The 26,224-nt window shown below is 30.3% G+C and overlaps 1 protein-coding gene across 2 annotated transcripts in view; it reads right to left on the reverse strand.

Moving 5' to 3' along the window:
- Nucleotides 1-10,577: 10,577 nt before the first annotated feature.
- The window catches only part of sdk (sidekick cell adhesion molecule), a 116,462-nt gene continuing 100,815 nt past the window's right edge, over nt 10,578-26,224 (reverse strand). For both annotated transcript variants that reach the window (XM_076449498.1, XM_076449497.1), the window contains 7 exons: nt 20,912-21,064; nt 20,408-20,533; nt 19,157-19,333; nt 16,862-17,005; nt 14,692-14,833; nt 14,275-14,404; nt 10,578-13,816 (listed from right to left, as the gene is read on the reverse strand). In XM_076449498.1, coding sequence (XP_076305613.1) covers nt 13,586-13,816; nt 14,275-14,404; nt 14,692-14,833; nt 16,862-17,005; nt 19,157-19,333; nt 20,408-20,533; nt 20,912-21,064 — 1,103 coding nt within the window. In that variant the 3' untranslated portion in view covers nt 10,578-13,585. The remainder of the gene's footprint in view (nt 13,817-14,274; nt 14,405-14,691; nt 14,834-16,861; nt 17,006-19,156; nt 19,334-20,407; nt 20,534-20,911; nt 21,065-26,224) is intronic.

Below are 26,224 nucleotides of genomic sequence, written 5' to 3' on the forward strand. Positions count from 1 at the left end.
TCAACGTTACAATTAAATGTTTCTTTGGTGTAAATTATTACCGTTCAGAACGTGTATTTAAATAGCGTAATTGTTCTGAATATTGTAATCTTTGTTATACTGATGAAGGTTTAAAAGTTCAAGCTATAGTTTGTAGTGGTTGTAACATATTTTACAAGTCTGCAGAATCTTACAAGAGACATAAATCGTTTGTTTGTTTTGAATTTCGCGCAAAGCTGTTCGAGTGTTATCTACGCTAGCCGTGTAAGACTAGAGGGAAGGCAGCTAGTCATCACCACCCACTGCCAACTCTTGAGCTACTCCTTTTACCAACGAGTAGTGCGATCGACCATAACATTATAACGCCCCCACGGCTGAAAGGGCGAGCATGTTTGATGCGACGGGTATTCGAACCCGCGACCCTCAGATTACGAGTGAAGTGCCTTAACCACCTGGCCATGCCGGGCCAATAAATGAATGTCATCATCACTGGGTATTCCCAGGTGATCACCCTCCCAAGTGACATAAGTCGAATAAAGGTAAACAAATGATATCTATGTGTGATAGCTTTTGTCACCATAAAATACTTTTGTTGATACTGGAAAATAAAACAAAAAATAATATAATTATGAAGTTCATCAATATGGCAAAATTATATGTATCGGTTGTAAATCGTCTATCATAAATAACCATTTCAAAAATTCATCAAATAAACACTTGATTTTTTTGAGTCACATCAGGAAACCAAAATTAACAAGGTAAATAGATATTCTGATTCATTCTCATTTTACAAAGAATATACAGCCGTAGAACATGGTGTAAAAAATTTAGGCAAAAAAATTTATTTTCAATTATTTTATTCGCCAAAGAATTAAGCGCGAAATTATTATTATGGCTGTCCAAAGTCTCAGCATTAGAATAATTGACAGTTACGAATTTATACCTATGTCTTTGTTACTGGTTTCAAAAACATTTTGATTATAAGAACTACAATATAAGGTCAAGTTAAGAATATTCAGAACGTATGCTGGATGCCAGTTTTTACTCTTCTTAAATAATGTTAGAATGCGTAGAAAACAAAAGTTCCTGGATTGTCATTTTCAGCAATGAGAGGAAGAACACATCTTTGATTTTTAAAAACGAAATGCAAAAATAAAAATAAAAATACTGTCGGTGTGATTCTTATTAATTTTTTTGTCTTTTTGGATACTGCCGATCAAACGAAGATGTACATCACTAGTGTTGCTTTCATTCGAGAAAAGAATTGCTCACAATTTATAACGTTGGTTCATTCATGTACACAACCATAGTTTATTTATGTATAGCTATATACAGAAAGAAGTTTATGTCACCATGATTAATAGCTCTCTTACCTAATCATCGATACTCTCTCATAACAAGAACAGCCAAATAAAAATGTATCTTAAAACGGTTGGTATGGGTATTAAAACACTTTTCCTAATAAACCAGAGAAGAATGATTCGACGTTGTTCTCTACTTTATTAATAAAAGTGTTAATACCCATACCAGCCATTCTGAAATATACTTTTTACTTCAGGTAGTAGGTTTCTCCTTATCGAGAACAGCCAAATAAACGTTCAATAGTTAGGTTATGTGCAAAAATCCAAGGAAGTAAAGATTCAACTTGCCCATAAGGGTGGGGAGAAGTGAATCTTGAATTAATGACTACGTTGTTTTGGTATGGAACAAAACATGATATATGTTTTACGTGTGCTACTGCTATAGATGTAATACATGTTATGACACTGACGCATAGAATGTAGTTGCAAAAAGACCAGTGTGAGTAATTATTATTTGCACATTTGAGGAACAGAAACAATTTGAAGCTCTAGTATACAAGATCATAATAATATAGAAGCATATGTTTAAGAAATGAAGCATATTTATACAGATTTAATTCATTTTTTTAAGGACCACACAGTAGTTTCTTGCATTGATGTACAAGTTGCTTTTTATGGAGTGAGAGTCAACAGGACAAGAATTTGGTAAAATATATAGTGAAACAGATAAACAATTTTAAGATCAAGGAATTGATATAAGATATGACTAATACTCAGAAGGCTATATACCCGTTATATTGACTTTACACCCAATCTATCCGTTGAAGATTCTCATTTTAACTTGGTGAAACATGAACATTTACGAACTGACGAAATATGTTTTGGTAGTGCCTTACCTGATACTATAAATGCTCTAGGATAAGAAGAATTTCAGTCAGTTTTAGAAATCAATGCATTAATAAATATTGTATTTGACATCTAAAAATATATGAACTCATTGAAATTTATTTGATTATCTCACGATATTTACATACAAGAAAAAAGTTTGGAGATATCTTTACCAGTTATCAACTACCTGACCATGCAGAATAACAGTTATATCTGGATCCCAGTAAGAAATGCAGCAATCTCTAGGTCTGATTTAATTTGGTTGAAATAAGAAGAACCTTTTGATACATCATTGCTACCTCGACATTATTTCAAAATATGAAAATTCATCATGAAGAACTCTTAAATGTGGACTTTCAACCAAGATGTACTGCAAGGACTGTAGTGTGGACAATACTGTATATATAATGTTTATTATTGTTGTAGACATTTAAAAATAAAAACCTTATTTTCATTTGGATGTATGAGAAAATATTGGCTGTAAATGTAAATATTAACAACAAGGATTTCTTTATGTACAATAAAAGTAAACAAAATTTTGTTTTGTTATATGAGGAGAGGTTGAAATTTCTCATTTGTTTTCTGTTGATGACAGAAGAGTTGGAGAGAATCTGACTGAGATGTTTAAGATTGTAAATAGAGTTAATATTGTACATCATCTTTTTCATATTTATCAGTCATTTTCATTTTCAATTTTCTAAGAGGTTCGTTGGCCTTTGGAGTGGATTGATTTCAGATGTTGTGGTAGCAGTAAATGTGAATTTAGATAAAAAAGCTTCACAAGTATATGAATGATAACAACTGGCTTTAATTCTTTTCAAATTATTTTAATTCAGTTTAGAGAATGGAACTGCTCAGATGGACCAATAGCTTACATATTGTTTCAAAATGTTATATCAATATCAGAGATGTCAACCATTACGATTTAAGGGTAATCATTATGATTTTGGTGTATATAGTACGACTATACGAATATTACGACTTGTTGCAACTCCCAAATTATATATTATATAGGCCTATACAATAAAGTGATAAATTGTTCCCCCAGGGCTTTAAAGGGGTGAAAAGGAAATTTCTAGTGAGATACAAATAAATTTTGATAATAAATAAAAGACACAGTCCAAATGGCTACTTGCAATAATCATGTTTGTGCTTGAAATAATAATAAAAAATTGTATCTCCGACGTCTACCAATAGTTTGAGTGCGGTGCTTCTCCATATTGGGTACGTGGGGGAATCCATAGTTACGTCATTAGTGCTTGTCAGCCAATCAGCGCTCGCGTAGATGGGTATTTCTCGTTTTCTAAGCGGCATAGAAACACCAATGCGATCGTTCACTAGATGAAGAAAAAGAGGCTTCGTTCACCAGATTGTCTTGTTTTTGGCAAACCTAAAAAGACTAGAATTGTGAATAAAAAATTTAGGAAAGAGTATAGTGCAAAATATCCGGTCATTGCATCAAAAGTCAGTGACAATCGTGCGTTTTGTACAGTTTGTCACATCGATGTTTTTGTGGCGCATGGCGGGATAAACGATTGTTCCAGACATACAAAATCGGCACCTCACCAACAAAATTCTGAGGCGAAGACAGAAACAATGCAGATAACGACATTTTTGAGTAAGAATTCAGAATATGAAAAATAGTTTCAAAATATTTTTAAATTTATTTATTAAATACACAAAACACAGTCATAAATGAGCAATCTAAAGCAGTAATAAATAATAATATAATAATAAACAGCTTGGAGACATTGGTCAGGCCTAGTAGTCGCAAATGATAAAGGGCTCTCTCTACAATCATTACACTCAGTCATTTGAAATAGTTGGCATCTCTGAAGTAATAACTCAAATTCTTTATTGTGGGGAAAGCAATAGATTGTTAAAAAGAAATAAATTGAGATTATTTTACTGTAATCATGCTGACAAAAATCATTAATAACATAATGTATAATTAAAGAGTCAAAGTAGGCATTTTGTTTATTCTGTAATATCATTCTTTTTTCAGGATGATGTAACTAAATGGTAAGGAAATTTAATTAACTAGTACATTACTGATTTAAACTGACTGTATTAATTATATTCATGTTGATAATTCCTTCCTTATAATCTATCCAGTCTTTGTGTTTTTTTATTTGTTTATTTTGTTTCCAACAGTGATTTGTATTTAAAGTACTGCCAACTATTAAGGTGTGATGCAAAATATTATCCAGCCCAAATCCTATCCTCTATGACCATAACACGCATACTATATTGTATCCTACAGATTGTATAATTCTCGTGATTTATGGCATGTATACGTTTTACCAACATCACAGCAGTACAAATTGCAATGTTGAGCATCCCTTATGTGACATCATTTTAGTGTTTACTAACTGGCAGCCACAATACACACTATTATAATAGTGCAAATGGTTAAAACAAATTATATCTCCAGGTGGTCTTTGTCTTTTTTACAGTTATGATAAAAATAATAAAGAAACGATGTTTTGATACAAACAGAGGTTCCTTACCTTTGCTGTTTTTGATACTTCCCTGAGCTATGAATAATCCATATAGTTTTTTCAAATGATTTAGTATAATTGGAGAGGGGTAGGTTATTTATGTTAGTACCATCAGTATTGTGGTTTCATACATTATATGGAGAAAAATGTAGTTAAAGCACAGATTGTTGTTTCTCTTTTATATGAATGTAGATTAAAAAATTAAGTCATCCAATTACTGTCATGCCATGTGAATGGGCCCGGCAAGGCCAGGTGGGTTAAGGCGTGCGACTCGTAATCCGAGGGTCGCGGGTTCGCATCCCCGTCGCGCCAAACATGCTCGCTCTTTTAGCCGTGGGGGCGTTATAATGTTACGGTCAATCCCACTATTCGTTGGTAAAAGAGTAGCCTAAGAGTTGGGGGGAGTGGGTGGTGATGACTAGCTGCCTTCCCTCTAGTCTTACACTGCTAAATTAGGGATGGCTAGCGCAGATAGCCCTCGAGTAGCTTTGCGCGAAATTCAAAACAAACAAAGCCATGTGAATAATGGTAACAAACATAAAACTTATGATATGGTTCATAAAAAAATCCCACGAACCTGCATAATATATACATTTGATACAATTTAAACTTTACTATAAAATGCATATTAAATTGGAAATCGTCAATTATCCGAAAGTTCTGTTAAAAATTATTGCATTTTTCACATCGGAAAAACATGCTTTTTTAAAACAGATCTTTATAGAAGTTAAATTTTAGCATTAATTTACAGGTCTCGAAGAGCCCTGAAAAATTTTAAATTAAAATAACTACCAATTTCCTTCCTAGGATGCTCAGTGAAAGGATTTTTGTTTGTTTGTTTGAAATGAGCAAAAACCAGATTTGTTTGTCCTTTAATCTAAAATGTGTCTATTTTGAAAGTGCCTGTCCATGAAATATTTTTCTTTGACTGTTAACCTAATATCTACCTTTTACACTCTTTGTCCATTGACGAGTTTACAACCTTTCTTGAATTCTTTATTTGCGTGTTGATCTTTTCATGCGTGTCCCGGGTACTGTTGGGTACTTCAGGACTTTTTTCTTCACGGCTGTTAACATCGCAGTACGGTAAAATACTGCTTATTACTCCATGAAGGTCGTAAGTTGTACCTTTGATCCGTTTCAATGTCATATTCATGTATGTAATGTATTAATATACTGAGTTTCACTGCTAGCAATAAATATTTTATTCTTACACTTACAATATTAATGGATAATTTCTCAAAATAGAGTTTTGAGGAACATATCCATTTAAATGAGCAGTTGACAACCTCAAGTCTGTTCAAAAGTGCATTCAATACTGTAACACTTTCTAACCAATATAAAAATGTGTTCATACGGAATATAGCGTACGAGGAACTCAAATGATTTTCTTGACACTTTTGGAAATGTCGGTTATAGCTCGCAGTACGTCTTATAAGTCTATTTACATCTCTTTGAGATGTAGGATTTCCTCCCACGGGTGAAGTGACGAAATGAAGTTTATATAACGAGTTGGTTTTGGATTTTAGTTTCAGAAAATTAAAAAAACAGAAGAATATGTTGCATACTGAAGGTACCTCTCATCAAAAATGGCGGAGTTTGAACTCGCTGACAGCCATGCTCAAAGACGTGACGTAGCTCTCGCATACAAGATATTCTCCAGTGAGACAGCGCTAAAATCAGCGGTTCGTTTCCCCTCGGTGAAAACAGCAGATAATCCGGTGTGGTTTTGTTATAAGAAAACACACACCCATGCTAGACAGATTTCGTCATTTTCGTGTCACGTGCAGTTCTAGTTATTCAATAGTATTTTATTTAAGGGATCATCTGAAATTTTGCATGCGTCTCAGTGACGCTTTTTCTGTCATAAATGTAGGCCTATCACAAATGGTTAGGGCCACATGTTTTTTGTTAAGCGCTAAAACTTACCGTTAATGCGGGAATGCGTACGTTTTCTAATGCACGTTATTTCTTTTCCCTTTTACCGTGGCGAGTCTATTTTTTCACTAATCCCAATTTGTAGTTCCACTAACCCCAGCCTCAATCTGGTCATGAAAATAAGTCTGATAAATGGTTTTGTTGTGTAGTCATGTTCCGCTTCTGTTGTTGTGCTGCTGCGTTGAGTGGAGTGTGATGTATATGTATTAGGATTGGTTGTCATACGATTTGTTTTGCTTGAATTTCGCGCAAAGCTATATGAGTGTTATCTGCGCTATCCGTTCCCAGTTTAGGAGTGAGAGACTAGAGGGAAATCAGCTAGTCATCACCACCCTAACTTTTGGGCTATTCTTCTACCAACGAAGTGGTATTGACCGTCACATTATAACGCCGTTAGGGCTGAAAAGGCGAACCTGTTTGGTGGATAAAGATTTGAACTTGTGACCCTCAGAATAAGCATCAAGTGCCCTAACACCTAATTTGGTTGTGATATAAGTATTACTATGTTAATGAATTAGTTGCCTATTGTTTTGAATGTTCTTTAATTTAAAAGCGTGCGCTTCCTGTTTATTCGTGGATGCTAGTTTCTTATGTTTAAATGTAGGGCAAGTGGTAATAGTTGTTTTGATTGAGTTTGTAGCTTTTTATTTTTATGTTGGATCAGAAATTTTGGGGGCTGTTTTTGAGTTTATTTGTGTACATAAAGCGTCCAATACGTGTGATTTTAGCAGCTTATTGTCGTTTTCTAAGTTTATTTCTGACCGTATCTATTTGCGAGTAAACGGTGGTCATATATTCTCTTCTTCGTTTCTTTAATTTGTTGATTCTATTAGTGTTTGGGTATTGTTTACTGATACTTTTGGTACACATTTTGTCTGCTGTTGTTACGAGATTTTCCGAGATTACTGAACAGTATGTCTTATCCGAGCTGTTAATGATTGTCGTTACAGATTCATGTTGGAGAAGCCCTGTTAATGCCTCTTTACGTTTCTTCCAATTTGGTTTTTGTAGTTAAATTTGTGTGTGTGTTTTGGCTAATTCTGGTGTGAAGACACTCCATATCGGTAAACGGCCACTGTCTGAATCTTCTCCTATACTTTGAAGATTAGAAAGTTGCTTATTAATGTTGGTGAATACATACACAGATCTAGTATATCATTGGTGTGATATATGTCACTGGTATATGCTGGTGTTATGTAGTTTAATAGGTATCAGACACGAAACCTGACTGAAAATTACCAAACTGTTTTGTAGCAGAAAAATTCATAAATTGAACAAGTAAGGAATGCACTTTATTTGAAATAAATATCTTGTAAAACTGGAAACATATTTAAAGCAGTTGTGATAGTTCGCTTCCAAACTCGTATATGTGCAATATTTCAAAATTATAGCAAAACCTAGGCCTCTTTTAAGAGTAATTGCTAAAATATTAAGCTTAGTTGTCTTAACACCAGAAGTTGCATTCACACCTTGTTACACAAGTTAATCGTGTGCAAATCATGTCTAATGTAAAGATTGTATTTATGTAGGAATATTGAATTTTATGTAAAATAACTTAATACTTTTAAAGTATTATTATTATGTAGCTATAAGCAGGTTCTGAAATCCAGGTGTTTTGTTTAATATACAGCGTTTCGTTATTGTTGGTAAAAATGGGATTAATTTGATACAACGAAAATATTCGTAAATCTCGAGAATTTATCTAACGTGAATGGAAGTTACACGTTCTTCTTCGAAAAGGTAGTGCCCCAGATTTAACTGTGCTTATTACGTCTTTAGGAATTGTCAAACACATTGAGAGTTTTTGCTAAGGCTTGTTTACTTTTGTACTTGCTCAGCTTGTAGATAATTTCTTGAAAAATCTTTTTTTTTTGTACCTAGTATTTTTTTTGAGATACAACAAACAGAACTTCTGGTTTCGTTTTCTTCTGTTAACGATACATGTTGTTCGTAAAACTTTATTTATAAATAATTTTGAAAGAAACACTAATCATTATTTCCTATCATATGACGAGCATTAGATTGTTATAAAGTTGCAGTCGGAGTCACCTAGTAATTTATTTATACCACACAAGTTGTTTAAAGTACCAAAATTTAGAACATTAATAAAATTCTCAATTTGGAGATTAACATATAAAATTATTCATAAAGGGCTAACTACTGATTTACTGGTTTATCTGTACGATTTTCTTGTAACACGCAAAAACCATCACTCTAAATCACAACTTTCATGATGAACTCTATACGTTTTTGCTATCTCAGAGCCTAACAAATAATTATTAAACACCACTAACAATACAGAAGAGAAGACAGTAATCAAGAACTGTAAATCTTAAATCATTCAACGTTTCAAATTCACCCGAAAAACGTATTCTGAGTTCTTTCAAAGAAACTTAAATTTTAAGGTGAAGCTTAACATACTGACTTATTCTTTTGTTTTTTCTCAACATGTTAGGTAGCAATATGAGATTACTTTATATAAGTGATTTCATTTTGTCTTTGTTCTAAACATTTTAACGTAGTTTCATGTATGATATGGCACATTAAAGAATGTACAATATCAAATACATGTAAGATTTAATGGAAATAAGTGGTCAAAGTTTAATATATATCTATAGTGACTACTTGTGTAATTTAGTGTAAGTGCAAGATAACATTTAATAAATGTTTTAGAACCAAGTTGTGTGTACAAACCTCAGAAACTTAAACATCTATTACAACAAACAATGACATTAAAAAATTTCCAGTTTTCAGTATAATTCAGATGTAGCCAACTTGCAGTATGCAAAGCAAAATGATATGCATATGATTTAGAAAGTATCAGATGTTGTGGCACATGATACACATTTAAAATTCATGCACACATACCTGAAATGGTATTAAAATACGTACCATCTTCTATAACGGACGTAGCATGTACACATGTATCAATGTGTACGGCCAAAATAATAAATTCACTGTTGCATCATCTACTGAATGACACCGTAAACATAAATCCATAAAAAAATTCACACTTTGAGTATTCTAGATTCAGACAGAAAATTACTAAAAAAGTATGTACAAAAACCATTTCTTTATAATAGAACACAGGTACTAAAACTGTACCTGAGGGTTTGACTATATATTTACTGATATAATTTTTAAATGTAGTACTAAGAAACCAGGGTTTTTAAAACAAACATTTTTTTGATAAAGGGTACCGCTTTTAATATATAAAAGTATTACAGTTTATACATATTTAGTCTCGAGTGTTTTTCTGGGCTAATAGTACCTTATTCAAAATTCAGAACTTAAAATTAGCAAAACTGCTACAAAATTATTTTCATTTTAACAAATAGATGATTGATCAGGGCACTAAAATAAAATCCAACATTTAAAAATTGTTTCTGGCAGTGAAATTAAAACTTTATTGAAAATCAATGAAACATCACAGTTTAAAATCCTCATATCTTGACAAAACATTCTCATCTACCAATATGTAATAAAAATAGTCATACTTCAACATAAACACACTATAGATGATTAGAAACAAATGAAAGTTAATCTCCTTACCCCTTGTAGAATGAGAATAAATTGGAATAGCTTGAACAAATGTCAGTTTCACACATATCACTCACAAGTGTAGAAACTACTTTTTTTTACCATTTTATAACACATGGTGTTACAAAATTGAGATCATCCAGCATGTCTTGTCAAAAAGTCATACTATCTAAATATTGAGATGCAATGAAAAGTTACAGTGCTCTGGGTTATAAGTTGTCAAGGTTATTCCATGATTTAAAGGTGAATTTCAGTTGGTACACAAGTTCTGATAACCAGTTTTATCCTTTTTTGTTTAACAGTTTTTCAATTGATTAACTTAAATACTTGATGCATGTGATGAACTTGAAGTAATATTATAGATTTTATCTCAAAGGCATATAAACTATATTTATGCTTGAAATTAATTAGGAAAATAAAGGCCACATTATTATCTTTTAACTTTTTTAATTTTGTGAGCTGTCCAAACAAACTTCATGCTAAAGCATTTATTATATTCATCAGCTCTGTTTTAACATACTGTACCAAAACATGTTGTACATATACATGTTATTAGTTAATTATTGCTGACATACACAACAATCACCTGTCTTCTACAGGTTTAAATCAAATACATCAGTAGAGCTAAAAGACTTCAATAATAAACAGTAACTTAAGTACAGTAGTGTCAGTTCTTTTGTTAACCACATCAACACACACAAAGACAAGCAATAACAAAGTCTTGTTTACAGCATTGGGAAGGAAGTTTCAGTGCTTAATGTGGTCTAACTGTGAAATAATTCTGAGAACACAAAAAATTTAATAAACAACTAACTTAAAAATGAATATATGGTTAAGTACACTTACTGGAATGGTGAAAGTCATTTGCTTCAGATAATTTCATATGAGTAGCAATGAATAATAAATATGGTATAGGACGGTCTTAAAAATAGATAAAAATATACAATGAACTTGAACTCAGATGAAAATCAAACAAGATGACAGCATGAAAGTGCTATGTTATGGTCTAAAGAATGGTATTTATGAATAAAATTGTAAAACTTTGATGGCCCTGAGTGTCCTATACTTATACAAGTCATATCAAGTTCTCCTACACTAATGTTACACTTATTTCATTTGGTCCCTCACAGAATAGAAAATGTTAAAATAACCATAGTATTAAAGCACTCAATATTAAAAATACAATCACAATTATTTAATGTTGTTGTTCTCTTTAGATATACATTTTTCTGGTTAGTTCTATTGATGTTATTTATTTTTATTGTTATAAATTGTTTTAAACAAATTTACCAAAATAGTTAGCACTTTTCTTTCTATAAAGACAAACACACATAGATATAAACCTCACCCATGAAAGAATAATAGTCCAAACATTAATAATTTTAGTATTGTAAAAATGTATAGGATGATTTAACTTCACTTTCTGTCAGTTTCGTAACTGAAGATGTAGTGGTATGATTCTCATTTCTTGGTTACTCCAAACAGTTTGAAGTCACATGACATACCACCACTGGTTAATCCTCCCACAATGCCAAGTCACATTTCACTGGACAGCTTGCTCTTTACCTAGCAATGCCTCCTCATATAGTTTCACACTAACTGATTCTGCATTTTGTTTATTTCATAGATGATTAAAAAGTTAGCTAAAATGATTTCATAAAAACAGTCTAGGTTAAAAGAGCTCTTTAACTTCAAAAACAGAAAACATTGCAGAGTACCTCACTAGTGGCATACAACTTCATGTGTCTATGAGGTATATTGGATCAATCACAAAATGACTCTGCAGTCAAATAAAAAAGCACTGTGATGTTAAAATCTACAAAATCAAAAGTATTCCCACACCATTTCTGGTTCATGAACATAATTCTACCTCAGTACATTAGAATCTCATCATTAATCTTAGAAAACTGAACCTTAAACAAAAGATGATGTGCTTCCACTACATCTTCAATTGCAAAATTTTAAAGAAAATAATAAAACACAAACTTCAATCACTAAATATGAGACAGACTAAAATGTACAGACCAGTTAATCTAAGTTCCAAATGAAAACAAATGTAACATTCATCACTATTTAAAAATTTTAACTGGACTAAAAATGAAATAAAAAACATTTTATAATTTTAAGCTGAAATTAACTGAGATTGCTTACAAAAATACTAAGTTTACTATTACACCCTGAAGCTGTTAACATTGTGTTGCAGAAAATGTTCATAAACAATATATCTTTCAAAAAAAGGAAAAAAGGACACTTCATAAAAATGAAGATTAACCCTTAAACAGCAGTATTGTTATAGGTAGGAGCAGAACAATTAATGATGGCTGCCATTTAAGGGTTAAATATAATGACAAGTTAAAACAGCTTTTGTGCGAGACACTTTAAGAGGAAATAAAAACAATATACATAACACAATATTTAGGTCAGTAAAAAAATTAGAAGCTAAGGGTTGCTATGTGGTCATTGCAAATGACCGTTGAACTAAGGAAATAGATGAATAAGAACTCAACTACATTATAATTTCAACTAATAGGAATGTTGGTATAACACCACCTGCTGGTACTTCTAACAAGACAAGTGGTAATAAGGCCTTTGATCTCATATCTAGCACATTGCTATAACGGAATAAAACTTGTGTAAAGTCCACTTATAATCCATTAGTTTACACATTTTCAGTAGCTTTCTTTTGGTATTTCAGTATTTTTCAAAAATAATGTAGTACCAAGAGTAATGACTTTAGTAGTCTCTTTCACTCTTTTTCTACTTTGTGCTCGAATTTCATATGGAAATATCAGCTTCTCTTGCATACAAATATTCTAGTCACAAACACAATAAACTCCAAAGTTAGCAGTCAACCTTTTGTGTTAGAAACACTATAATCATATAGCCTTACCTTTGAGAATTAGAAAAAATGATTTTTCTACGATTAGCTTTCAATTACAGTTTACCTGCCATAAGCCACAATGATCCTTTTTTTATCCATTTTCCAATCTGACAGCTGATACTACAGAAAAGTGTCACAGGTTCATCAAAAAATCTAGATCAGACACTTCATACACATTGCTAAATGCTGATGTGTCTAACAGAACTATAATTTTCACACAAGGGTTAAGAAGCATCTTTTGCCAGTTCAGATTTTTTGGTCATTTTCTATACAGAATAGTATATTTGAAATCCACATTTTTCACCAAATGAATAACACAAATCAAAATGGAAATGATTCTTTTCTGGCTCATATTACTACAGTTGTGGAAGGAAGAATTTAGGTGAATGTCAATTTGAGCTTAAGAAAATGTGTGGGCACATCTTTGGCAATGGAACTGTTCATTATAGCATTAATTGTTTTTAATATATATCTTAAGAAGAAATGAACTGGTCTAACATTTTGGAGATATTATTTGTTTCTAAGGATTACTACCTGTTTAAAGTTTTATGTTAATATCAGACAAAGGAAGAAAATCCTGGCAGAGGTGCTCGAGACCCAGCCATATTATTCATAATAATATGGCCACCATTCAAGCTTACTGCAACACTTCCTTCTGGTTCACTATCTGTATAACTTGGAGGTTTCACTGGTCTCTGACGTCGCCAGGATTGGCGGAGAGTATCATTCACATTTGCATAATGATTAACAAAAGATTTTGGTTCACTTTCTTGGTCACTTTCAGTGGCCTAAAAACCAGAAAACTTAGTATTAGTTCTACTGATACAGAGTAGCAGATATTTACAGACATAGCTATATACTAAGCTGGTAACAATCAGCTGCTCAACACTACCTTTAACAAAATATTAACACAATTGTTACATTGCTACAAAGTAGCAGCTGCTTACCATCAAAGCTACATGCTAAACCTCATCCTAACAGCAATAAGCTGTCATACACTACCATTATAACTAGTCAGTACGACGTTTTCACATCACTTTACATACTTGAACTATCCCTTAGGAAATATCCTACCTCAGAAACTTAATGAAGCAGTTTCTTTTTAACCTTGTTAGCAACAGATATCTGTAATTAACTTAAAACATAATACTTACAAATATTATTGCAGTATAAGAGAATGTACAAATGGAACTGATTTAGGCATACTGAATAATGCAGCTAGATATTTAAGAGAAAAAACTGTCACCTGTGAATCCGTGGAACTGATTTCAGAAGGTTTCTCTGTTAAACTGCTACTATCTCCATTTTCATCATATCCCTTAATATCTTCATCATCAGAGTATGTGATACTTCCAGGACTGGGCCTTGGGGGAGGTCTGTGAAAGGAATGCATATATATATATATATCTAATTAGAACACCTTTCTTTGATATATTTGTAAATTTAATCCTTAATAAGTTATTTTTAAAATCAATCTATTCATAATCTACATACAAATAAAATAAATTTACAGTTTTTCTCTGATGTTTTATAGTCATATACATCATTACAGTGATTTGGAAATAACTCGACTCCAATAAATAACTTGCATGGTAACTCAAACATTTTAAGTATGGTTTAACATAAAAATATTGGCACTACAATGAACACACAGGCTACTTACTTTGACACGAGGGTACCATTACTTTTACGAGACAATGAGTTTTTGCGTAATGTTCCCCTACGAGACTGTCTGAGCTCAAATGTTGCAAATCCTTCATCATTCATACTGATATGATCCTCTTGCATAGACTTCTGAGCTTCACCTACAAATGAAAGAACATTTCTTAATTTTCTGGATATTTATGACATAGTTAAATTAGTGTTAAAACTTAAAATTTAGATGATATAACTTCTTAGAGTCAGATATCAAACTGAATCTTATATTCCATTCTCTAGAAATTTTAAAATACAAACATACTGATTGTTATAAACAAGTTGTGTGAAATATAATATTTAAGCTAAGAAATCTAACAGCTAACAAAATTATACATATGAAGAAAGTTCCAAATATATATATCTTTCTCAAAATAACAAAATTTTGTTCAGGGTATATTTAAGAATTAATCATAAGCTTAAGTTATGCTACTGGAAAAATTATATATAAATATATGCAAAGTCTATTAAAGCAGTTTTCTCATATTTGTGTTCAGTGCTTACCAACTGGAATACATATGTATAAGAATGTCTATCAACTATTTTGCCAGCACATTTAATACAAGCCACTTATTCCTGTTTGGTGTTTACGTTCTTTTAAATTCTTTCACCATAACCTAAGCAATGTTCTTTTTAAACTACCATCAACAACTTAAGATACATATATAAAGTATAGAATTTTTAATTCAAAATGAAAACCATAACTCCTAATGTACATAAATGGCTTTTTAAAACTTTAGGCTCACAAAAGAACTGCAACTCATGATTTCCATAAATATGTAGAATTCTGGATTAAAAAATAAAACTATACCTCACAATGTAATTCCACTGTTTATTGAAACATTTTATTAATTGTTATATTATTTAACTAATTAAGTTAGTAAGATAAAACAAGTTTATGAATTATGATATTTTGCCAAATTTTTCTCATAATAACTTTTGAACAAACAGTATTTTGATCCATGCTTTATCTAAAACTCTTGGGAATTTACTAGAAAAAATACTTAAATAATATACTCTTAGTTTTCACTGTTCAGTGTAATTACATAATACTGTTGTAACATTTATTCCAATTTCTTTTAAAATTAAAGAACAATCTTTGTTTCTCAATTAAATTAATAAAAGAACCATCCCCAAAAAACATTTTCCTTTTACATTAAATCAGTGTCTGATAATAAACATTTAACGTACCCAACTACAATCAGATTTCATTTCACACCATAATATGTTTGCCTGAATTTGATCAGTTATAAAACACTGCTAGATATTATACATTCCACTGACTCTTATTTACCCTTTGCAAGGAAATTTATATAAACCTTTTTCCAAAATAAACAAAACAACTTCATTTCTCACACATATGTATAACTTGACATATCCTGCAAACAAAATTGTAGCAATTTGAAGGTACATTTATAAGAACATTAACCATGTACTCCATCTCGTGTACTTGAAATATTAATTAAACTTTAAATAAATTATTGTTTTCAGGCAAATCTGACATTTATAATAACAATAATAAAGATTAATAGCTTGATAGTGAATTAGAAACTTAATATGGATAGATATTCTGTTTAATTCAAACATTATTTAAAAATGACAGACTGTGACAATGTTTTTTTTTCTTCTATTTATTATGTCATATTTAGTTTGACTTTAAAATGTAGGTTCTGAACTTATTTTTCCAACCATAAGATATAAAACATTCATCTTTTCAAAGCTTCTATTTAATTTTCTTTAATTTTTTGGCTATGTTGTTTGAAATTAATTTTAAACCAAGAACACTTTCAAAATGTTTAAGCAGCTGGTTAATGGCAGGTTTAGCATTGTTTAATGTAACAGTTTGTGCAAAACATTGTTCATGATTGAATAATACAAGTATTATCAATGTGTTCAAGTTAACAGATTGTGGTGCTATATGTACCAATTTAACCAATAATATTAAATATTAAGTAATTTTTACACACATGTAGAAATTACCAAGAAATATAGCTTCCTAATACACATGAAACGTACATATTTCTTAAAAAATGAGGTACAAATCCACACTACTCACTTAAGTGATGTTTGTATTGCATAACATTTTATTCTATTACACCAAATGTTTCAACAAAATGTGCGATAATTTTAATACTTACGTTTATACAAATGGGTTTTACTTTTTACACAAAGAATGGCAATCACCATGATAATAATGATCACACTGACTGCAGCCAGCATCACCAAGAACCATATTTCTCTGTAGAAAGGTAGCTTCTGTCGGTATTCCAGGAACAGCTCACCTTGAAAAACATAGTATATCACCACAACATTTGGAAACAACATGAAATGCATAATTACCTCGAATTAATGACAATTAGCCACCAGAAACAGTAGGAATCAGTTTCTTTAGATACTTCAATGGGTGTATAAAAGTTAGAATATTAAAAATCCCTAGTATCTTCAAAAACCTTTTTTTCAAACATTTATAATAGCTTTTATTTAACTTTTGTTTGTTACTACATAAACTGAACTTGTACATGAGAAAATATTCTTACCCTCTGGTAGAGGATACAGGACATTGTAAATATATTAATAAAAATTTCACCCTATCTTAACTGTTAAAAAAAAGGTTTGGGAAATATAATTCATGTCAGAATGATTAGTCTTAGTAACAAATAATTTAAAATACAAACTTCATCATTTATATCTCAATGTACAGTAACGAAAATAATTACAAAAACAGAGAATAAGTGAAGAGACAAAACACGAAAAGGAAAAAGGCATAAGGAAAAGATTACTTAAAAAACCTTACGATTTAATTTACAAAATCTGATATTTTTTTGTGTGAAAGCCTTGCAATATTTATTGATAATCTGCCAAACTTCATGAACACACACCTACTAATTTAAATGTTATAGCATGAAAGCTATAACAAGCACAAAATGGTTAAGGGGTCAGTTCCAGGGACTAAACTCATGTGAAAGAGTTAGATTATATTTTCTGCAGCTTTACTTAAGCCAGGCTTCAAATAGCTTTTTAATACTAATTAAAGTACTTAGTAATCATAAACCTTGTTGATATTTAGCCATGAAAAGGTTGAGACAGCCACATTGGCTTATCAGAAAGCTGTAAAAATGAAAACCATCAAGCTATGAATGTTTATCCAAAAAACATAGAAGCAAAGTCCTATATTAAAACATCACCCACACAACAAAGGAAATTAAAAAGAAGAATCATATGCAAGTTCACTAGTTTAATAATATACACATGAAGTAAATGTGAAAATATGAACAAGAATCAACTACAACAATTACAAAAGGTCTCCCAAAATGGAACGTACGCCAAGCAAAGAAATTTAAATCTGAAAATACTGCCAAAGGGATGAATCCAAAACTAGCAGAAAGCAACTGTTGAAATTAAATCATTTTCAATTTCCTGCTAATTCTGATTTTCTTTTTATACTGGTATTCTCATTTAATTAACATAAATTAAGGTTGAGATCTTTGCATCTACAATAAAGCCTGCTGACAAGTATAAACAGTCTTGTCCCTCGATGCCATTCTTTTGTAAAGAAGAAGAAAAATACACATTGAGAAGGGATTCATCTTTCAGCTATCTAGCAAGACAGTGCTCCCAAACATGCTATAAATTTGTTGAAACAATAACTTTAAGGAACACAGGAAGAATTGAACACTCACAACAATGGAGTAGCCTGCACAAGATCTTGACATGAATATGATGAATGTCAAAAAACAAAATACTTGATTAAATTGTAAATAGTGACACAATTTGGAACGGTATTTTACATTCATGCATTGATAAATCTGTCAAATGTGTGGCAGCATAAAAACAAAGTGTACTCTTTTGTTAAGAGCAAATAAAAATAATAAAGCACTGTAAAGTTTACTTGCTTTTCTATTATATTTTCTGTAATAATGTAATGTACTTATCATAAGTTGTCCATTTACTTATAATTATTCATAGTTTGTGAATTATGTTAATTTCTGTGATTATTTCTAACACTGTCTTTTTTTAAAATAAATCCAAAAGTGTCAGTTTATTTCTTATTCCCAACATTTCATACACTTGTTACCATATTATGAAAAGTTACATTATTCTTTTACTTTAACCATTTTCATTCCTAAAGACAAACAGTTAACAATTTAAAATTACCTGAATTTATGGGTGTTTTTGTCATCTACTTTATTATTCTGGTGAACATTTATGTAAAATATTTTATCACAGGTGAAAGACTTACAAGATGTTTTCAATACTCTGAATGTACCATGTACTTTATGAAAATCTGAAAGCTTAAAAAGACAATGTGTTCAGTTGTTTTATAGCTTAACCTAAAGTTCATTGTGTATCTAACATTTGTTTACCTAATACTTATATTGTGCTTTTAACTGCTATTCTACATTATCTAAACCACACCAGACATATTAACTTACTAGGTGTGTCCACAGGCTCATCTGACATAGCAGGTAGACTGATTCCATATTTGTTTCGAGCAAAAATACGAAAAATGTAATGAGCTGAAGGCAGAAGATTTTGGTAACTAATGGTGTATGAGAGTTGAGGGCCACTGTTGAGAGAAACAAGGGTTGTCCAGCGTTCTTCATCACTATCTGTAGTAACAATGTAAAACTGTACAAGTTTACATCAGTAATATATCCAAGTATGCATTACTATAGCAATACACTTACAAATAATAGTAGGAAATTCAAGTAGTAATAATAATATATACAATACAGACACACACATATATACTTACAAAATTTTAGTTTTATTTTATTGATATCCACTTGCTGTTGTAGGTATGGGGTGATGATATACAATTATCAATGCAACAGAATTCCACTTTCAGCTAAAATATAGTAACTAAGTTATATTTGTGTATAAACAAATAAATTTTTTTGAGTTCAATAATGTCTTACTTCACAACTTGGAATCTGACATGAAAAGAAAGTTTCCTGTGTAAATACTTTACACAGGATAAGAAAACCACTATAGGGACATTCTGAGCTTTTGACTGGTTATACATACATCATTGGTTGAAGAAGGTGTACATAAGCAAGTATTTTAAAAAATGGTTGATTCAGTAAATATATTAATATCTTAGAAAATAAAAAGATAGGAGGTTCTTATTTGATATTGTAGCTTGTAAATATTTGTCATTTGAGCATACAATTTGTATGAAACTAAACACTTTGCAAACATCACAAACAACTAATATGACCCAAAGTTGCATTCATCATAGCAAGTGACACACAAAAATCGATATTTAGGTTTTTGTTTTTAAAATTTACTTTTAGATTAAGTTACTAATATATAGTACTAATATTTAAATTATAACCTACAATTTGACACTAAAGTTATTGACATACATTTCATAAAGTAGTAGTTCAATAAAATTTTAAATGTGAATGTACAAGCCTGATGACATGGTCTTTGACCTATGACCATAGGAAGAACTATCTAGGTAGGGTTAACAAGAGCTTCTAAAGATTTTATACAACATAGTCATAGCTGTTTAGTGTTATCTTTCATTAACACAAAAGATGGAATTATCTTTACACTCTTCATTGTTTAAGTTTGTTGTTTGCAAACAGAGGTAGTACCTGAGTTAGTGAAATGATTAAAGTGATTTCCAAGATTTATTTATTCCCCCCATGCTTTCATTTTGGAAGTCAAAAACCTACCTAGTTGTTTGAATTCTAACAAATAGCCTAGAATTGGAGCAGTACCAGAACGACCATTTCTCCACTGCAGTGTGACTGAAGTGTGTGTTTTATGAAGAGTCAAGCTCTTGGGTGTTCCAGGAGATCCTGTGAAAAATAAGACTCACTAACTGTAAACATTTTCTAAATTTCATTTGCCTTATGTCTTTAGCTTATTTAATGGAACATATCCAAACCTGTAGTTTTTGACCAAAATAAAATAATATATTAAATAGATATTTTCTACATATATTATTAGTATTTATTCAACAATTCGGATCTTAATTTTTTATTTTTATATTACAAAATAGGTTAATATATCATAAATACATTTCACTTGAGTACTTAACAAAATTATTTTATGAAATCAGTGTTAAACGTGTATTACCATTTAAGTATAAAATAAATAAGAAACCTCCAAATAATACAAAAAAATGTACTTTAAAACACAAAAGCCACAGAGATAATTCTGTTAAAAAAGCATACCTTCTTGTGGTCCTGTTGTAACATTACCAGAAGTTTCTGGCCCATAGCCAAAAGTTTCAGCTCGTACCCGAAAAGAATATGTCAGCATCTCACCAAGTCCATTAACTTTCAGGTATGTTGATTTGACTTTCTGTATTACTTGTTTACTGGCTCCTAGGGAAGAAAAAAAATGTTTTAATTTTTATTGCACAATACTAAAGTCTATTTTATTTCTGATATGATCTTAAAAGTTATAAAATAATTAGAAACAGTCTGCTCAATTATTTCACGCTTCTCTTAAGCAAGAGAAAAATTCTCAATCTGATGAATTAACTGCTAGTCAAACATTATTAAAAATATTTATATCAAAGTTTAATGTTGAGATATCTTTTATTTGCACTATTTTCTTTGTTAATAATCAGAATTAATATCAGGTCAAATATGAACATCTTAAATACTGGTAACCATTGAAAATGTAACTAAACATTTAATTATATCCTTATTCATGAACAGCATTAACAGAATAATAACTGAATGAACATTTTAAACTTCTATACTTGAAATGGCTACTGAAAAGAGTAAAAAAAAGACAATATTATATCAATAAATTGTAGTAACTAGCTGCTAAACAGAAACAAATTCTTTCTGTTCACTTAAATCTTTAGTAGGCTACTTTCCAAAACCACTAGAAAAACTAACCATAATGATACATGACTAAATTATGATATTGTAACATCTTAATGTCTAACTGTACCAACTTAAATGATAAATAGCTAGATTACAATAATCTGAAGTGTAGATATTACTACTAACCCTCTTACTATTGGCTTGGTAGATTACACTGATCCTGTGACCCCAAACTGACCAGAGTTTCCATATGATAACTTTTAATGTTTTATGCATTGTCACAAAATTTTTGAAGCTTTTAATACATATTACAGGTCTTTTGTTTTCAAAGAGGTATTTTTACTACAAATTGGTTGGTAAATAAATGAAGTCAAAGCACTGACTGCTCCAAGATTTCATATGTTGGCTTCTCTACCCTAATTCTATATGGGGGTCAGTTGATTTGACCAACTTTACAACTACCATAAAAAAAATCAGGAAATAAATCTAAATTTACCTTTTTTATTTCAAGAATGACTGCGTATTTTAACAGAAACCAAAATGTTTTATCCTAAATAGCTTAAAGTTTGTAATAATATACATCTGTTTATGTTTAATTTTATTGCCTTTTGAACCATGTTGAACTAATTACCCTGCCATGCAAGTTGTAAATCACAGCTTGTGAGTATACCTTGCAAAAGAAATGTTTTTTCATTATCTAACTTTATTCATTAAGTTTCTAGTTTTACACATGAAAAACAAGAAATAAAGTACTTACCTGGTATTGTTTTTATGCTTTGAATTGTTGATGTCGCTTAACCCTACTTTTTAAACTAATGATACTTCTGTACTAAATTTTTTATTTAACCCTTTGACTATGGGTTTGGTGTAATATACAAAAGTCATCTACACATTTGCACATGTTAAGTATTTGCACTATAACTTTTAATACAGCATATACACCTTCACAAAGTTTGGTAGTTTTAGTAAAGATTACAAGTATTTTGTATGAAAAACAAATCAGATTATTTAATGAAATATTTGTACTAAAGATTTGTTTGTAAAAATATAGCCTGTTTTGTTATTAGTCTGAGTGCAAAGTGATTTCAAGTTATAAGACTATTCTTTGTCTCAAAAAATTTCAAAATATTATTTGCATAATCTCTAAAACCTCCTAAATACATTTAAAATGTTTGTTTTTAGTACGATTTTATATTCCATGTTATTTTCTATACTCTAACTACGTGGGATCATTCACTTGTCCAATCTGATAACCATTATAAAAAATTAGGAAATAAATATGAATTATGCTCTTTTCATGCTAAAATGACTACATATTATAATGTTAAAACACAAATGTTTAGTCTAAGTAGCTTAAGTTTCACAATACTATACATATATATTTATTAGTGACCTTCCAGTCATGCCTACCCAACAACACACAACTTGCATTGACACAGTGCATGTGCACTCCTATTTTATATCTAGCAATATAAAACTGGCCTATAGTATTCCCAGTCTTAGCTGCATTTTAGTTGCCTAGTATTTTATAATATACAGTCACATTTCAATTAATACACATTATTATTGCTACTTAGAAATAAATTATTAACCTTATTTTTCTTAAAGTATAGAACAATAAATCAAAAAGTAAAGCAAACAATTATTTCTTCTCACTAAGTAGTCCTTTGTAACTGGTTGCTGCTGGAAATATAATGTGAAGCTGTTTGAAATTTTCCATTTGGAGAGTATCAAACAAAACTGTTTTTAGGTTTCATATATATATATATTAGTTCAATAACCAAAAATTCACAAGTAACTACACCATAGAATTCTACTATAATTTATTAAATTTAGTCACTGAGATGTGTGTAGATTTAAATGAATGCAAAACTTTAAGCAGACTAAAGACACAATCTATCCCCTTAAAATCTTGGATTGAAGGAATATGGTAACTTTTTCACAGATTAAAATAGCTAAAAAAACTACTCTTGGGACATTTTAAGCTGTTGATTGGTTATTCATGTCATATATTAGTGTACATGTATATTAGGGACAGTTTTCAAAAATGGAAAAAGGTGAACAGGGACATTGTTTAATTCAGTAAACAAGCCATATTTCAGCAAAAGAGAAAGATACGAGATTCTTTTTTTATATTCTAGCTTGATAATATTAGTAATGCAAGTTCTTAATTTTTACAAAACTATAGACTTTGTATTTTGACATCACGAACATCTAATTTTAAACAGTGCTGCATTCAATATACTATATAACTCACAATCTACTTTTAAATGTTTTTTAATATTTCTTTTTAAAATTAAGAAATTAGCTTATATATAATATTAAAATTTAAATTATTGACTACAATTTGTTTCTAAACTTATTGATGTAAAATATAAAATAACAGTTCAATAAAATTTTGAATGCAAGTCGACAAATGCAATGACATGACCTTTGACCCACAGAGAAAAAGTTAATTATATAATGCACCAAATAACACAGAAAAATCACGTTAAAAAAAAGATAATGTTCCATAAATATTAAAATTTGTCTGGCTTTCTAACTAACTGACAAGAGCTGTTAAAAATTCAGACAGGCTTGTCAATGCTTTTCTTATGGGAAGAAAGTCTGAAGTGAAAGTAAAATTGCAAATTCTTTGTACAGATATAAATAACATAATATAATTGGCATCTGATAGATTAAAGGCTTGGATTTCTATTGGTTGTAAATAATATAGTATTAAACATCAGAGAGAACTATTGGCAATTTGTGAAAGAGGATGTGACAGGTGGATTTGGCAAATGAGTCTGATTTTCTAGTTTATGGCTCTGTATCTAAATAAGATTGACGGCTATAGAATTTATGTTTTGCCTGAATAATAATGATATTATAATATATAACTGATATTAAATTCTATAATTATTGGATGGGTGGTAAACAAATTACACAAAGTAAATGTCACAATTCTCAAACTAAGGTAGATTGATGGTTTTTAAAATTTTTTCTTATAAAACTAAGAGCTTAAATTGTATAATATTAAAATTTGTTTTATGTAAATTTTGCTGCCATATTTATTTTTAACATACAATGATAAAAAAGTAGGTTCATTAAATTTTGAATGCAACTCTTAAAAATTTGTGACATGCAAACTTAGACCTACCAGTAGTGAGGGGTAATATCCAACTGTAACTGCCATTACCACTTTTAAAGATAAAGTAACTAAATTATGTTTTTTCAAAGTATGATAAAACCTATTAATATCCAATTATAACTGGTTTTACAACCTTTAATGCTAAATGGTTTGATTAATATCTAACTTTAACTTAGAAACTTGTTTGTGATTATTGATTTGATTGTTTCCATCAGCTTAGTGGAAGGGTATATTAGCAAATTAATACCCGAAATAAATTACCTTATACCATGAAACTGTTGTTTATATTTAATTAAACACTCAACATTTCACTTTACAGCTTCTTCAGGTGTGTTCTGTTAAAGAACAAATTGTAACTGACAGTAAATTAGCAAAATTTATGTAGCAATTTGACAATAATATGTGCATTTTAGCAGTTCCATGAGTCAAAATTTTAGTCAATAACTTCTTGCCATGTCACATGTTTTTCTTGTTAAATCAGCCTTTTCTAATGAATTCTATTAGTTTTTTACTTCATTGCTTGTAGTTTACTTTCAACAAAACAATTTCTTTCTCCAACAAATACCACTTGAATATGTACTTAAACAACTTATCAACCTTTCTGGACTTTGCCTCATCATGTTTTCCAATAACTTTGCCATTTTAAAAACAATTTCATTTTTAAATTAAACTACCATGCAAATCTTTAATTAATTATTTGTGTGAAATATCCATGCCATAAGTACATCATTTTGTAAGAACTAAGAAAATGTATTAAACTAGATTCTGGAACTTATTTGTCAAAAAATGAAATAGTTTATAAAAAAAATATGAAAATGTAGATCCAAGATGGAAAAAAATGCCAATTTTTAGTGAGTTTTATTTCTGAGCATGTCACTGGAATGGTAAGATATGGAATAAAATACATCTCCTTCTCCTTGAATTAATATCTTCTCATGTGAACAGCTTTAAATGATATTAAAAAAGTTGAAAATTTGTCAACTGGTGGATGATTCTCATTTGCATGGTAAAAACTGTTATTTTAGTTTTATAGAAATTAAACTAATGTTTTCATTAAAAAAAGGCATGAATGTCACAAAAAAGACATGCCAATTATTTTACACTAATTTTGGTTACTTTCCTGTTTTAAAAGGAAAAAAAAAGTTAATTGCTTTTGAAAGAAATGTCAAACAACTAACTAAAATAAGCTTAATGTTTGCTCATGTTCACCCAACACAAAATTATAGTTTCATGGTATCTACTACACAGCAAATATATCAAATGAATTGGCTACTACTTTTTTAAAAAATGCTCATAGGAGAGTACTTAAAGCAGAAACAATAAAGGATCTAAACCTGCAGCCCAGCATGCAAGCTATCAGAAAATGTATACATTCATCAATTACATAAAAAACAAAACAATATTTAAACTGTTTGGTCAAAATTAACAATACACTGATTTTTAGGTAACTGGTGGTTGAAATATTGACACAAATGGAATAGTTCTGGTACAATTATTCCATAATTTTCTGTTTATGATTTTTTTACCTAAATATTTATCTGTATACAGTGACAAGTCTAATTTTTTTTTTCTTTTAC

Source organism: Tachypleus tridentatus, chromosome 8, assembly GCF_004210375.1.
Source record: "Tachypleus tridentatus isolate NWPU-2018 chromosome 8, ASM421037v1, whole genome shotgun sequence".
NCBI lineage: Eukaryota > Metazoa > Arthropoda > Merostomata > Xiphosura > Limulidae > Tachypleus > Tachypleus tridentatus.